This window comes from Dama dama, chromosome 6 (genome assembly GCF_033118175.1).
Source record: "Dama dama isolate Ldn47 chromosome 6, ASM3311817v1, whole genome shotgun sequence".
Taxonomy (NCBI): domain Eukaryota; kingdom Metazoa; phylum Chordata; class Mammalia; order Artiodactyla; family Cervidae; genus Dama; species Dama dama.
In genome coordinates, this window is record NC_083686.1 from 4,806,388 (window position 1) to 4,823,010 (window position 16,623).

A 16,623-nucleotide genomic window follows, 5' to 3' on the forward strand; every position below is an offset into this window, starting at 1 on the left:
ACAGTGTGGAGATTCCTTAAAAAAACGGGAAATAGAACTGCCATATGACCCAGCAATTCCATGGCTGGGCATACCCACTGAGGAAACCAGAATTGAAAGAGACACGTGTACTCCAATGTTCATCACAGCACTGTTTATAATAGCCAGGACATGGAAGCAACCTAGATGCCCATCAGCAAACGGATGGATAAGAAACCTGTGGTACATATACACAATGGAATATTACTCAGCTATTAAAAAGAATGCATTTGAATCAGTTCTAATGAAGTGGATGAAACTGGAGCCTATTATACAGAGTGAAATAAGCCAGAAAGAAAAACACCAATACAGTATATTAAGGCATATCTATGGATTTTAGAAAGATGGTAATGATGACCCTATATGTGAGACAGCAAAAGAGACACAGATGTAAAGAACAGACTGTTGGACTCTGTGGGAGAAGGCTAGGGTGGGATGATTTGAGAGACTAGCATTGAAACATGTATATTATCATATGTGAAACAGATCACCAGTCCAGGTTCAATGCATGAGAAAGGGTGCTCAGGGCTGGTGCACTGGGATGACCCTGAGGGATTGGATGGGGAGGGAGCTGGGAGGGGTTTCAGGATGGGGAACAGATGTATACCCATGGCTGATTCATGTCAATGTATCGCACAAACCACTACAATATTGTAAAGTAATTAGCCTCCAATTAAAATAAATAAATTTAATTTAAAAAGTAAAAAAATTTAAAAAATGTAATATTCAAGTCTTCAAGAAAAATAATAAACTGAATTAGGCATTTATTATTTTTTTCTTGACTCATAAAATGACCAGATTAACTATGGTAAGAATAAAGGAGCGATACTTTCTCTGTACCTTTGAGTCTCATGTGAGTGCACTGTGGCTCAGACATGTATTGTCTCCTTTCCTCCTCCCCTCACTCCTAACAAAACTCAGTACCTTCCATATAGGAAGCTCTTCTGTGATATCCCTGAGAGACACCTTTCAGACCAAACGTGACTATCTCCAGCAGCATGGAGGTCACTGCCTGGTGGACCAGGGTTTGAAAATTTTAGCGTGTTATAGACACTTCTGAAATCTTTTGGAAAGCTGTAGATTCTGTCACTGAAAAAATACACACTCACACAAAAGCCTGCCCTTTGACACCATGGAGCAGATGGATCTTGATCAAGGTTGCCATCTTGATAAGGTAATTCTACTATTAGAAGCAAAACCAAATTCACTCTTCCACCACCTGAGAGTCTGCACAGACCTGAGTCTGATCAGGGTGAAAGCTAAGGCTTAGGCTGGCATTTTTTGGGAGCTCACAAGCTGTCACAGATGAGTCACCAATCACCAACACCCACCCAACCACAGCTGCTCAGAGAACAAAATCTCTGCAGGGGCAGGAAGTTTTGTCTGTTCACTGCTCTACTTGCAGAAACTTCAGCACTTGTTCAATGAATGAATATATGTTCCATGACCCTCAGATGTTTATCATATAAACTGTTGCCCAAATTTTGTTTTTATGTTATTGATTGTAAAGAACTGTCCACAGGACTTCATGTTAAACTTGATAGAACATTGACTTTCCCACTGTTTTCAAGACATCACTGCAGCTGCTTCTATCTTTTGGATGCATCTCCTATCACGTTTTCTCTTCCTTCCATCGTGCACCATTCTACATATTTGATGAGTAACAATAGTCCGCTAAGTAGGACTGCAGTTGTGTCTGGGGTGGGTACAGAGGGTTAAAATGGGCAGGACACAGAGGGAATCACAAGCAATTAGAAGAGATTGCATGGAAACTTTCTGAGTCTCATTGTTAACAGAAGTAGGGTGAGTCCATATCAGGTGTAATTTTAGTGGAAGCTAATCTGCAGGGGGCAGGGGGGGATAACTTTTACCTGGCACAAAGACAGAAGGGCTGGGAAAGGATTCACCCCAGCTGGCATAGTGGGAAAATGAATTAATAGAGTTAACAGAGTTGTGTTTTTCCAGTAGTCATGTACAATGTGAGAGTTGGAACATAAAGAAGGCTGAGTGCCAAAGAACTGATGCTTTGCAATTGGGGTGCTGCAGAAGACTCTTGAGAGTCCCTTGGACTACAAGGAGATCAACCCAGTCAACCCTAAAGGAAACCAACCCTGAATACTTATTGGAAGGACTGTTGCTGTAGCTGAAGCTCCAATACTTTGGCCACTAGATGTGAAGAGCTGACTCTTGGGAAAGACCTTGATGCTGGGAAAGACTGAAGGCAACAGAAGGGGGTGGCAGAGGATGAGATGGTTGGATGGCATCACTGACTCAATGGGCATGAGTTTGAGCAAACTCCGTGAGATGGTGAAGGACAGAGGAGACTGGTGTGCTGCAGTTCATGGGGTCACAAAGAGTCAGGCATGACTTAGTTACTGAACAACAACGAACAGTTGTATACTAGAGGCATGTGCCAAAGAAACAGGACCAATAGGATGTGTGTGTGTGTCTTTGTATGTGTGTCTGTATGTATTTGTGTGTGTCTGTGTGTATGAGAGAGAGCGAGAGAGTGATATTACAAGGAATTGGCTCCCATGACTGTGGAGACTGGCAAATCCAGAATCTATAGGGTAAGCTGGCAGTCTGAAGACCGAGGGAAGAGTTGCAATTTGGGTCCAGTGGAAGTTTGCTGGCAGAATTCCCTCTCCCTTGGAGGAGTCAGTTTCTTTCTTAGGGCCTTCAACTGATTGGATGAGACCATCCCACATTATGGAGGGCAATCTGCTTTCCTGAAAATCTACTGTTTAACCCCATTCCCCGCCCCCCCACCCCACAAATACCTTCACAACAGTGTTTAGAGTAGTGTTTCTCCAATATCTCTGTACCATGTCCTAGCCAAGTTGACACATAAAATTAACCATCATCACAGCACCACTTAGGAAAACCTAATACAAAGCATCTGGGTTTGTCCAACAGCTGCATTAGAGCAATATTCTAACCCTGCTGGGCATTCACATACTTTCAAGTCCCCTTTGTAAGGGCATGGCAACCCACTCCAGTATTCTTCTTGTCTGGAGAATCCCATGGACAGAGGAGCCTGGGGGGATCCAGTCAATGGAATTGCAAAGAGTCAGATAGGACTGAGTGGCTAACACACTTAACACTTGTAATGTCATATGTCGTGCCTCCTTATCATTACTGACTTGACCTGGAATCCTTCTCCAACCTTGCTTCCTTTACCACTGGAAAAAGTCTCCTCTTCTTTCAAAGTTCAGATCGAGTGTCAACTCTGGGACACACACTGCATCCCCTCCTGAAGCATGAACTCCTTGTTGGGTCCTTTCTCCATATGCTGTTATAACACTGATCCCATTGTCCTGTGATTGTTTATACACCGAACATCAGATTAGCCAAGTGGTTAAACATGTACCCTTTGGCTTCAGACTTCCCTCCTTGGCAAGTGATCCGACCTCTTTATGCCTTAGTTTCTTCATCTTTGAAATGGGACTTAAGTAGTACTATACCAACAAACTTGTGCTGAGGACCTAATGACTTACTGTATGTAAAACTTTTAGAACTGTAGGCAGTAGCCACTCCAAAGAAGAGTGAAAAGTGAAAGTGAAAGTCGCTCAGTCATGTCCGACTCTTTGTAGCCAGTCCAGGGAATTCTCCAGGCCAGAATACTGGAGTGGGTAGACTTACCCTTCTCCAGAGGATCTTCCCAACCCAGGGATCAAACCCAGGTCTCCTGCATTGCAGGTGGCTTCTTTACCAGCTAAGCCACAAGGCAAGCCCCCAAAGAAGGGTGGTTATTTTCATTCCTACTGTTATTGTTGCTCTCTGATTCCTGTGTCCTGTGCAAAGACTAAGTGTCTCTGGAGGTCAGGCATATTATCATCTTCCCCTTAGCATTTTTCCTAGTATTGAGTGGAATATACCAAGAGTCTCTAGACATTTCCTGGAATGTGTAGTGTCTTATATGTACAGGGTGCCAGCCAGTATACAAAGGCTGGCAACACTATCATGCATGTAACATCACTTTGCTGACAAAGGTCTATATAGTCAAAGGTACGTTTTTTCCAGTAGTCATGTAGAGATGTGATAGTTGGACCATAAAGAAGGCTGAATACCAAAGAACTCATGCTTTCAAACAGTGGTGTTGAAGACTCTTGAGAATCCCTTGAACAGCAAGGAGATCAAACCAGTCAATCCTAAGGGAAATGAACCCTGAATATTCATTGGAAGGACTGATGCTGAAGTTGAATTTCCAATACTTTGTCCACCTGATGTGAAGAGCCAACTTACTGGAAAAGACACTGATTGCTGGGAAAGATTGAAGGTGGGAGAAGGGAGCAACAGAGGATGAGATGGGTGGATGCATCACCAACTCAATGGACATGAATTTAAGCAAACTCCAGGAGACAGTGAAGGACAGGGAAGCCTGGCATGCTGGAGTGCATGGGGTTGCAAAGGGTCAGACGCGACTTAGTGACTGAACAACAAAAAAAATCTCATTATAACCTTGCAAGGTCATTAATATTCCCATTTTATAGGTATTAATTGAATCATCCAGCATCACAGACAGGTGGCAAGTGGCAGAGTCTCTAACTCCAAGGTCAGTGAGAAAGAAGTACAGAGATGCTAGAAATTCAGAAAGTTTTCTTTTCTGGTGCACGTACTACCCTCCCTCCTTCCACTTCCTTCTTCTTTCTGCCAGTAGCACAGACATTCTGGACTGTGAAACCTGGAAAAAGAAAAGGGAGGTTTCCACTCACACCAAAAACTGGTTTTAGGTGCAGGTCATTAATACAAGATGTCCTCTGCCGTGACTGTGGCCTCTTCGATCTTGGCCTTGATCTCCGGCAGGGGGATCTGACTGATGGCCACCACAACCAGGTTAGTGGCGTGGGCTGAGGCGCTGGCCACACAGATCCAGAAGGACTCCTCATACTGTTCCTCCACCACCACGAAGCGAAAGAGCTTCTCCTGGAAGTTGGCAATTCGTTCTGTCAGGTCGTGAAATTTTACCGAGGTCATGAAGCTGGCGATGGCCAAGGCCACGACTCCACCTGAAACCAATCAAGTACACCCTCATACACAGCCCCTTTTTCTGCAGTTCGGCTTCTAGAACTGAGGTGGCTTTTCTGGGCACAAGCAACACTTTTGGAGTTTAAGTTGCTTGGCTGTGTCCGACTCTTTGTGATCCCATGGACTGTAGCCTGCCCGGCTCCTCTGTTCATGGGATTTTTCCAGGCAAGAATACTGGAGCAGGTTGCTATTTCTTCTTCCAGGAGATCTTCCCAACCTGAGGATCAAACCCAGGTTTCCTGCATTGGCAGGCGGATTCTTTACCACTGAGCCACCAGGGAAGCCCCTTAAAACATTCTGAGGGTGACACAAATTTTAATTTGCTTTTAAAAGCAGCAGATAGTTCACTGTGTGAGGGGCAAGAAGTGTGGGAATAAGCTTCCTATCAGATCAACTTTGAATCTCAAGCCCTTTAATTTTTCCTTTACCCAGTGAAGGGCACTTAGCCACGTTGGATACGCTCCATCTCTAACTAATGCAGCCCGTGTATGCAGACCCTGAGGGCTATAAGGAAAGATGCAAGAGCATCTTATGGGGCAGACTGGAGGATCAACAGAGGGCTAGACGGTTCTCTCCTCTTTAATATCCTCCTTCCAAGCTTAGAAAAGATAAGAGAAGGAGGAAAGGAGAGGAGAGAGGGGAAGACTTCATGTCTTTCCCTACCTGTTGCTTTGGACTTAGACCTTCCGGGTTCTCTCTGTTTCTCTCTCTCTCCCCATCTCTCTCTCTTTCGCTCAACTTTTCTCCTACCCTGATTTTAATTAATATTTTAAAAACACATTTATTATTCTCTTTCTTTAGATTATCATTCTTTCCTTGAAAAAAAAACTTGGACATCCAAGAAAATCATAACAATAAAAACACAAATTTGCTTTTCCCCCTAAAAGTCAAATAAAAACACTTGGAACATTTTAATTTATTTCTTTACGTTTCTCTCTTTTTAACAGAATTAGTTTTATGGTACTCCTACTGTTTTACACTTGATTTTTTTCTAACTTGAATATTTTTTTCCATGTTGCTAAATATTCTGTTACAGCACCACATTAAATTGGTCTATGATGCTTCATTCCAGTCACACACTTAATTAAGTTTAATTAAGGGTGACTTAATTTCTGGATTTCTAGATTGCTTCTAATTTTTGATATTATAAAGTGCAGCAGGAAACACCTTTTAATGTATATTTTTGTGCTCTTTTCCAGTTATTTCCTTAGCATAAATGACGGCTTGGGGTTGTTTAATCAAAGGTTATTCATATTTTTATGCCTTTTGAGAATCAAGTTTTGTCAAATTGCCTTCTTAAAAATAGTCTGAGCTTGAGAGCACTGCCTCAAGAAGGAAGGAAATTGACCTAGATAAGCATTATTTAAAGAGTGATATTGAACACTTTCTACATGCCAGTCACTGTGAGAATTCAGGCAGAGATATGCAAGTCTATATGGGAGTGAGCCATGTTTATAAGAAATTCTACAGGATGGTCACCGTCTGCAAATATAGGCAAGTATGTAATAACTGATTTACTGACATTAGGTTCTAATGCATGATAAACCAACATTATTGTCATTGTTCAGTCCCTAAGTCATGTCCAGCTCTTTGCAACCCCATGGAGGGCAGCACACTAGTCTCCTCTGTCCTTCACTATCTCCTGAAGTTTGCTCAAATTCAGGTCCATTGAGTCAGTGATGGTATCTAAACGTTTCATCCTCTGTCGTCTCCTCCCTTTGCCTTCAATTTTGCCTTCTTCTTTTTTTTATAAAGTGGAGAAAACCAACATTACTTGTTTTTATACTTGCTGGTCATCCTGTATAAGGTAGTGAGGTAGTGAGGGGTTATTGACATCAGGGCACCTTCACCATTTGGCCTGGATTTTCTGAAATCATTCTTGGGATTTTGTTACTTTCATTACAGGTGATTTTTTTCAGTGCTGAACTAAAGGTGAATTAATTTCTATATATCAGATACGCTCCTAAATCAACACACCTGCACACACTTACACATATCTTTTGACTTGGGTTTTGTCTTGGAAAATAGGTCATGGTGGTCATAGATGACACCATGGATTAATGAAAAGACAAAAGGCTTAGACTCAGTAATACCTGGTTCAGAATCTTGCCTCTATTACTCATGACTATGTGTCTTTCAGTGCATCTTTTAATGTCTCTGAGCTTCAGGTTCTTCATTTATAACTATGGGTCTAATAATATGGCAGAGTCCCTTGGGCTGCAAAGAGATCAAACTAGTCAATCCTAAGGGAAATTAGCCCTGAATATTCATTGGAAGGACTGATGCTGAAGCTCCAACACTTTGTCCACCTGATGCACAGAGGTGACTCACTGGAAAAGACCTTAATGCTGGGGAAGATTGAAGGCAGGGGGAGAAGGAAGTGGCAGAGGATGAGATGGTTGGATAGCACCATGGACTCTATGGGCATGAATTTGAGCAAACTTCAGAAGATAGCGAAGGACAGGGGAGCCTGGTAGGCTGTGGTCCATGGTGTCCCAAAGAGTCAGACACAACTTAGCTACTGAACAACAACAAACATAGGGAGGTTGTGAGGGTTACAGAAAATAAGGACTGTGAGCCCGCCAGGTTCCTTCTCCTCTGTTCTTTGTGAGGTTCCTCCAGCATCATGGCAGCAGCTCCCCTGCCACTGGTCCCAGGGGCCCCACCTCTCCACCCCATCTCTCTGTCTTCCCTTATCTCTCATCTCAACCTTGCTGCTCCAAGTCCTCAGCCTCTCATACACACTAAGACCTGATTTTTCATGATGACAGCTAGTCTTCAACTTTAGTAAGAAGGACACTGGTGCCCATCAAGAAGGTAACAGACCCAGGGAAGTGAAGCTTGAGGTGGGGTATTTTCATTCCTTCACACCTTCTGCCCACCTGCTTGGAACTCAGCTTCCTGATGGCATGGGCAGGAATCTCTCTCCCCATGGGGCCTCCCTTACCTGCAAGAACATTCCATAGACAGATGCCCCCGGGGCCGTTGACTGCCCGGTATGGAACTTGAATCATGTTGAGAATGGCGAAGCCCATGCTGACCAGAGACAGTGCCAAGGCCAAGAAGAGGAGCAGCAGAATCGTGACGTGGAGGCCCGCGTTGAGCTCCTTCACCAGGTGTGGGAAGACTGCAGAGACAAGACACAGCCAACATGTCAGCCTCAGAGCGCAGCTCGAGGGTACACGGCCCAGACTGCTTACCATGAAAGCGTTAGCATGGCGGAGTGAGGGCAAGGCAGCGAGCACTGGGCTTCCACAAAGCAAGAGTCTTCCCAGATAAATTTACCCCTTCTCCGTTGGCCAGCAACCTTCACTTCCTTGGGGTGGATGCAAAATCAGAACATGCCCCAGCTAGGTGTTTAAGCTGCAATGGCCTTGCGGCTCTGGGATCTGGTGTGAGTTGATCCACACAAGCCTCAGGGGGTGTCTCTTTAGCAAAGGAGCCTGGCACAAGAAGCAGTCTAAGAAGGCCGATCACAAAGCTTTCATCAGGGTCAGAGTCTTGTTGTTTGTCCATATCTTTTGCAATCCCATGGACTGTAGCCCACCAGGCTCCTCTGTGCATGGGATTTCCCAGGCAAGAATACTGGAGCAGGGTGCCATTTCCTTCTCTAGGGGATCTTCCCAACCCAGGGATCGAACTCAGGTCTCATGCACTGCAGGCAGATTCTTTCCTCTCTGAGGTACCAGGGAAGGCCCATAGTCCTATACACTACATGGTATATAGAGCTTAGAGTCACTATATATATATATATATATATATGTAGTCACTATATATATATATGAATGATTTAAAACAATGAAAGCGGGGACTTCCCTGGTGGTCCAGTAGGTTAAGACTTGACCTTCCAGTTCAGGAGGTGCAGGTTCAATGCCTGGCCAGGGGAGCCAAGATCACACATGCCTCATGTCCAGAAAAATAAAACATAAAACAGAAGCAATGATGTAATAAATTCAATAAAGACTTAAAAAAAATAAAATGATGAAAGCTAAAATAAATAAATAAATAAAAACACCTGGGCAAACCCCTTCCTCTGCAACTACTCCGAGGTTTCTACTGAACACCTCCTGGTCTAACCTGGGGCCATCCTGTGCACTCCCGCCTCCCTGCTTCACTACTTGGCACCAAACAGACCAGCCCATCTCTCATCCCAATTGAGATCCAGGACTCAGAGCTTTCCTGGCTCCACTTTCTGCCTGACCTCATCCCCTCGCTCCTTTGCTGGTTCACCTGCCCATTTTTATTCAGAGAAGGCTGGCGTCTGCCAAGTCTGAGAACAAGAATTTTGATCTCACACCCTTTAAACTGTCCTTTCCACTCAGAGGTTTCCAGACACACCACAGTTACATCTTTAGTTCTGATCTAATTTTCCTTTTAGTTCTGTATTTCCATGTGTATTTATCTCCATGCAGTTATCTCCTCGGCCTGAGAAGGTTTACCCTGGAACATGAACTCCTTCCCATGGGACTTTCCCCTGTAGGGCTTCTCATTTTCATTTCCATTCCTTATATCTTGGTGTCCTTTAGTTTTTTATTTTTTATTGCAAACTCTCAGCATTTTTTTTTTTCATTCCAAACGTGGTAGCTTGTGCCTGATTACCTAATCGTTTCCTTATCTCCTTACTTGCTCACGCAATCCTTAGGACATATGACCAGCATAATAATCCTCACCAAACACTTAAAATAGAAAATCATCACTTATGTGATTGGCAAAGATCAAAGGTTCACTAATATACAGCATTAATGAAGGTATAGGGAAGGAGATGCTGTCAAACCTGGTAGTGATATTAATTCATACAACTTTGTTTGAGAAGAATTTGGCAGCATGTCTCATAGCAATTTCACTTCTAGGAAAAGCACTCCCACATGTGCTTAAAGCTATATGTGTGTGTGTGTGTGTGTGTGTGTGTATCAGATATTCATTAAAGTAGCAAAAGGTTGGAGAGAAACGAAACTACGAATCGGTGCTGTGCTGAGTTCTGTCCGACTCTTTTCGACCCCACGGACTGTAGCCCGCTAGGCTCCTCTGTCCGTGAAATTTCCCATGCAAGGATACTGGAATGGGTTGCCATTTCCTCCTCTAGGGGAATCTTCCCAACACAGGGATAGAACCCAGGTTTCCTGCATCTCCTGCACTGGCAGGCAGATTCTTTACCACTGAACCACCTGGGAAGCCCATGAATCAGTAGGAGACTGATTTAATTAATTAAAGCACAATCCACACAATATAGCTTTTGAAAAGAATTAATCATATCCATGTAATGATATGAAACCATCTCCAGATTTGGTTTAATACAAAATTGAGAAATAACCAATTACTATGATGGGCGAGGGCATTTTGGGGCATATGAAGTGATGTGGGGGCTTCCCAGGTGGCACTGGTGGTGAAGAACCTACCTGCTAATGCAGGAGACGTAAGAGATGCAGGCTCGATCCCTGGGTTGGGAAGATCCCCTGGAGGAGGGCATGGTGACCCAGTCCAGTATTCTTGCCTGGAGAATCCTATGGACAGACAGGCTTGGCGGGCCATAGTCCATGGGGTCACAGAGTCAGACATGACTGAAAACACCTAGCACATACACACACAGAGCATAGCAGGAAAATCAGATAACTTGGATAAGCAAAGATATAAAATTTTAGTTCTAGCATAGCTGAAATTCTAGAAGCTTTATTTTGAATTTGAATATTCCTTTTTAAAAAAGAAATGTATTATTTATTGGCTGCGTCAGATCTTCATTTCAGCATGTGGGATCTTCCATCTTTAGCTGCTCCCTGCATTGGGAATGTTGAGTCTTAGCTCTTGAACCACCAGGCAAGTCCTGAATTTGAATAAATATTCTTATTGTGTACATATAAAAGCTGCCTTGCTTTTTAATTAATCAGAAGTGATTAATCCACATATTAGCATCTCAAATTACATAATTACCTAAGTATTATATAATTTTTAATATCTGAGAGAAGTCCAGAGGTCTTTTTTACCCCTAACAAGGCAAAAAATAAATGATTGATACATTAGATTTCATTAAAATGGAAAGAATTCTGCCCTGTGAAAGACAGTGTCAAAAAAACAACAACACGGTCCCTGAACAGGAGAAAATATTTGCAAAAGACACATCTGAGAGAGGACTGTTATCTAAAATAGACAGAAATAAGAAAAGTGTGAGATCTGAAGTCAGCTCCAGGTCTGGCTGTGGACGGAATGTTTGAGGGTGAGAGATGATGAGGGCCCCAGCAAATTGAAAATGATCAAGCACATACTACCTTTCAGGCACCACACCAGCTGCTTTTTCAGAAACTATTTCCCTTATCGGTTTCTCTGATCCTAAGTTTCCTCGTCAGTTAGATGGGCATAAGTAAGATCTCTTCTCCAGCACAGAAATAGCTGAAGGAAATGAACTAAGAAGGAAGCTTGTGACAGTAATGTGTCACTGCTCAGGGATCACTTACTGCCTTTCTCTTTCCCAGATGGAAAGCTTCTGGAGGCAGACAGGCCTCTGTTTAGCTCATCCCTGTTTTTCTCAAATGCCAGGCCCACAAATACTCTACAATATGGCTGAATATGTGAATGCGGCTAAATGAGCATCTGTCTCTTTCTTTCCACTCAAATGCTTAGGCTATTTTGCTTTTATTTCAGAAAGTCTGGGTATAAACAAGGATCTTAATCATGATTGTGCTGCATATATGAGTGCTTATATGTGTGTTTAGTTGCTCAGTTGTTCCAACTCTTTGCAACCTCATGGACTGTAGCCCACCAGGTTCCTCTGTCCACGGGATTTCCCAAGGAAGAATACTAGAGTGGGTTGCCATTTCCTTCTCCAGGGGATCTATCTTCCCTAACCAAGGATTGAACCCGAGGTCTCTTGAGTCTCCTGCATCGGCAGGCAGATTCTTTACTGCTGAACTACCTGGGAAGCCATCCTATATATATAGCTCTTTGCTTTACTCCCTGGTTGATTTGGAAATTGACCTTCCTGGGTGACTCTAGGGGAGACCCCTATGAAGGTGGGAATGGAGGCTGTTTGTCTTACGAGACCTAACCAAACCTTCCTACTCCAGTTTACAAAGCACTTTCACACCCACCCCCCAATTCTGATCTGCACACAGGCCCTAGGAGCAGGATTTTTTTTTTTAGTTTCTATGGATAGTAGCAGGTAAATCCTGATTCTGTCTTGGGGGAGGTGGACTCTGATGCACCCCCTAGGTACCTCACACAGGGAGGTGATGTTGGCTCTAGGAGCTGTACATCTAAAGGTAGCGAGAAATATACGCTGGTTTCTCTTCAAATCATATAAATCTTTCACCTTTTACTAAAGGTAGTGAGACTCACTTCTGATGTTGAGAATATCCAATATAGAATAAAAATTTTGCAAATTATCTACAACTGTTTAAAAAATTGTGCCATCTCCCACTTAATTTTTTGTTTTTGTATAAGTGGTTTTGAAATAACCTTAATGCTACCAATAATTTTTTTTCCCCCTGAACCATTTGACGGTACATAGCTCCTTCAACCCTGAGTACTTCAAGGGCAATTTCCTCAAAAAGGGCATTCTCGTTGACAACCGTGATACAACTATCAAAATCATTAGGTTAACACTGGCATATGACTGCTGTAATCCTGACGCCTGGTTCAAGTTCCATCAATTATCCTAGCGATGTCCTTTGCAGTAAACGGACCCAGCTCAGAACCAAGTAGTGCACACAGTTGTCAGCATTTCCTTTTAGCTTGTCCTATTTCTTTGCTATATTTATTTATCTTAAATGTGTTTTCAGCTTTTCATGTAATCTTTTATTACATTTTATTGGAGTATAGTTGCTTTACAATGTGGTTGCTAGTTTCTGCTGTATAGCAAAGTCAATCAGCTTTGCTGATATATTTTATCCCCTCATATTCTTAAAAGACCTAGTATTTTTTTCAGTATCCCTTGTCCGATTTAATTTCTGGGTAAATATAAATACTCCCTGAGTTTTTTTTTTTATTGCTAGACCTAACAAATTTTAATATGTATATCCTTCATGTATATAAGTGAAGCCACTTTGTATTATTTGTCAGTGGTTCCAGTTTTCTCTCCTTATATGTTTAAGAAGATACTCTGGCTAAAGAAAGAAAGAAAGTGAAGTCGCTCAGTCCTGTCTGACTCTTTGCAACCCCGTGGACTGTAGCCTACCAGACTCTTCCATCCATGGAATTTTCCAGGCAAGAGTACTGGAGTGGGTTGCCATTTCCTTCTCCACTACAATCCTGACATATAGAAATCAAATAATGAATAAAATTCCTTATTCCCTTGATTTTCCATTATGTGGATTAATCATGAATTTGTAGGCTACCGTTCCCACCGGCGATCTGTTTCACTCTGAAGACACGCAGAAAATTGGCCTTTTTGTGCTGGCTTTTCCTTCCCAGAGGGCCCTTCACACGCTGGGCTCGGATTCCTGCTCCATTTTCACGCGGGGCGGCTCTGCGGTGACCTGGATGCTCGCCGCCCAGGCCAGCACCCGCTCACGCTCACAGACAGCAGCTGTGCCCAAGCTGTCCCTGCCAGGAGACAACGGGCTAGGGCGTTGAACCCGGCTGGTCTGAGTCCAGTGTTCAGATGCAGGGCTCTTTTGCTTTCTCTCAGAATCGGAAGCTTTTATATTAACATAAACAGAAGTGTAAGCCTCATTTCAGCAGGCAGTCTACACTCACAGGCCAGACTGGCTGAGCACACCCCAGTTGCGGGGCCCGCGTCTAAAGTCTGACTCTGTTTCCTGGCTGGTTGACCTCAGGCAAGTTATGTAATAAACTCTCCAAGTCTCCGTGTAACCCTCTGCAAAATGGGAATGTTAATAGCGCCTTCTTTATAAATTTGTTACAAGGCTTAACAGAGACAAGCCATGGAAAGCATTTCATAGAATGTCTGACACAAGTAAGCACTCGATATATTAATAGTGATTATTCATAGAGGTAAACTACAAAGACCTACCCAAAAAAAAAAAAAAAAAGATCTTTTCTTGATGCTGAACAAGAGTAAGTCCTTGGCTTACTGTGGATTTTGTCATCATGCCTTAGACTGAAGCAACTCTTCAATTCTGCATTTAGAGACAAGCCTACTCCAGTATTCTTGCCTGGAAAAGCCCATGGACAGAGGAGTCTGGTGGGTGGGCCACAGTCCACGGGGTCGCAAAAGAGTTCGACACGGTGACGGAGCGCGCGTGCACACACCCCATACAAGCATTTACAAATAAGTGTTCTGAAGCAGCTCTTGTGGCCGCAGTATACTCACTGGTGAACTGGGACTGGCGGCCGCCCAGCCCGCACTGCCGCACCTTACAACCGCGGAAGAGTCCGTAGTAAATGTCCCCGACGAATTTGACCAGCTCTGGATCCGTGGCGTTGACGAGGTCCACTCCCGTCTGACAGAGGATTTTCCCACTCAGCCAGCGGGGCAGCGCCAGGGCAACGACGATCAGGATGAAGGAGGAGAAGCTGAGCAGAGAAGCCAGCCCGTACCACGCCTTTTTGAACCATCCAGGCATGCTGCTGGGTGCAGGTCATGCCCCGGGGATCCCAGCATCTTCCGGACACGGCGATCCCCTGCTCCAGGGCGGGCTCTCCCAAGCACACCCGCTCAAGAGTTCAGGGGCGTCTCCTGGTCCCCCCTCAGCACCTGCGCCCACAGCCCCGGTTTACTATAACCACATGGCAAGTCTCTACAGAGACGTCTTCACCTGACTGCAGGGTGGAGGAGTGTGTTACCAAGGAAGTAACCCTATATCTCCCACTAGACTAAAGTTTCAGCAGAGAGTTTAACTGTTCTCCATTTCGAGTATTTGAATAACCCTACCGTGGCTGTCTTAATGACGAAGGAGCTATTAGCAGGCAAAATCAGGTAGATCTGAGTCTAAAGAGACAACAAGCAGGCTCACAAAATGCAAACGGTAGAAGGAAAACAAAGACTGAAAGAGTAGCCTTTGAATGTTGCCAACAATGCACAGTATCAGATGTTGATCTCTTTGATGCCTGCCTGGGCATTTCTTTCTCTGAAATGTCACTGCTGTCAGAACCACTAGAAGTGTTATTAACACCATGAAATGACCTCTGTTCTCAACCCTTTTAACTGAAATGCGTTAGCAAGGCTTTATGATTTTCGAATTTATCACTGGGTGGATCTGCTGTGGGTAAAATTGCAGCTTTGAGATGGCTGGGGCAGCCTAGACCCAACACTTGCACACACACACACACACACACACACACACACTCCTGGACCCAACACTTACACACCCTGCCCCCCGCCCCCCCAATCCCCTTTATCCCTCATAGGTCGTGTCATCTGAATGGGAAAGTGTTTTTCTAATGTTTTAGCAAATAATCTTCTCCCATCACCCTGCTGGGGTCTTTGTCTCTTCTGATAGTGGAGATTCCCTGAAGGAGGAAATGGCAACCCACTCCAGTATTCCTGCCTGGAGCATCCCTCGGACAGAGGAGCCTGGAGGGCTACAGTCCGTGGAGTTGCAAGGAGTGGGACAAGACCGAGAGACAGAGCACACAGTAGTGAAGATATGCTGCTTTCTTTTCATTTACAAGCACAAGGAATGCAATATTCCCTGACTTCTGTCTTATACTCTGCGTTTAAAATTTTAATTTTTAGACTATTGCCGAATGTCAACTTCACTTCACATGAGGCTGGCAACAGCCACTTGGATAGGTTTGGGGGCAGAGTGGGGTTGAAGTGGCCCGGTGAAATTCCTCCTTTGGTCTCAGAGCTCTGGAGGGGGTTCCGGGGGTTGCACTGTTAACTAACGGGAGTTCAGGGAACCAGGCTCATCCCTGCTGGTGCCGCAACCCATTGTGGCAGGCAGGGGACGGGCCATTCCAGACATTCTCTCCTGAGGGAACTGAAGGTCTGGGTTGGGGCTGGAGATCAGGTCTTTGAAAGGCTTCTTCATTACAATGACCTTGACATAGCAATTTTTTTTTTTCTTCTGGTAGTGAGCAACATACTGTGAAATGAAAATATCTCCTGCCATATCAATAAACAAGAAATGAAACAGCCATCAGCGATTTCCGGCCTCCAAAGGTGAATGAGGGCTCCTAAAACTAATTGTGATCTGTGTGATCCAGTGGATGTGGTGGGCCCCCCTCCCCGGGTCCCCCCTGCCCCAGTTGCTGAGGAGCTGGGAGAATGCAAGAAGCAAGGTGAAAAACGAAACAGGATTGGCCCCAGATAGCTGAGGTGCATATGAAAGGAATGAATTCAGTGAGTACAGAGGCTTGCTTCTTCTCATACATAGAAAGCCAAGTTCCTTAACTTAATCCCTGATCTTTGATGTTCAGACTGCCTGCTCCCTTTGTTGCAAACTTGTAGGTAGCCTGACTTCTCCTCCTGCTTCCTGGGAGCAGTTTTCTCAGAGCTACTGAGATGCTGTCTCCCAGGTTCTGAGTCCTAAACTTGACCACCAAATAAAATAACTCTCTAATTTCAGGTTGTGAAAATATTTTTTAATCGACAATTCAGATAACAGGGCTTCCCAGGTGGCGCTAGTGGTAAAGAATCCACCTGCCAATGCAGGAGACAGAAGAGACACAGGTTTGATCCCT

At 44.1% G+C, this 16,623-nt stretch overlaps 1 protein-coding gene across 1 annotated transcript; it reads right to left on the bottom strand.

Moving 5' to 3' along the window:
- Positions 1 to 4,761: 4,761 nt before the first annotated feature.
- CLRN2 (clarin 2) lies at positions 4,762 to 14,561 on the bottom strand. The gene is made up of 3 exons (XM_061145151.1): positions 14,309 to 14,561; positions 7,994 to 8,173; positions 4,762 to 5,027 (listed from the first exon to the last, which is right to left on the bottom strand). The coding sequence occupies exons 1-3, from the start codon at positions 14,559 to 14,561 to the stop codon at positions 4,762 to 4,764; spliced, it is 699 nt and encodes a 232-aa protein (XP_061001134.1).
- Positions 14,562 to 16,623: the final 2,062 nt, after the last annotated feature.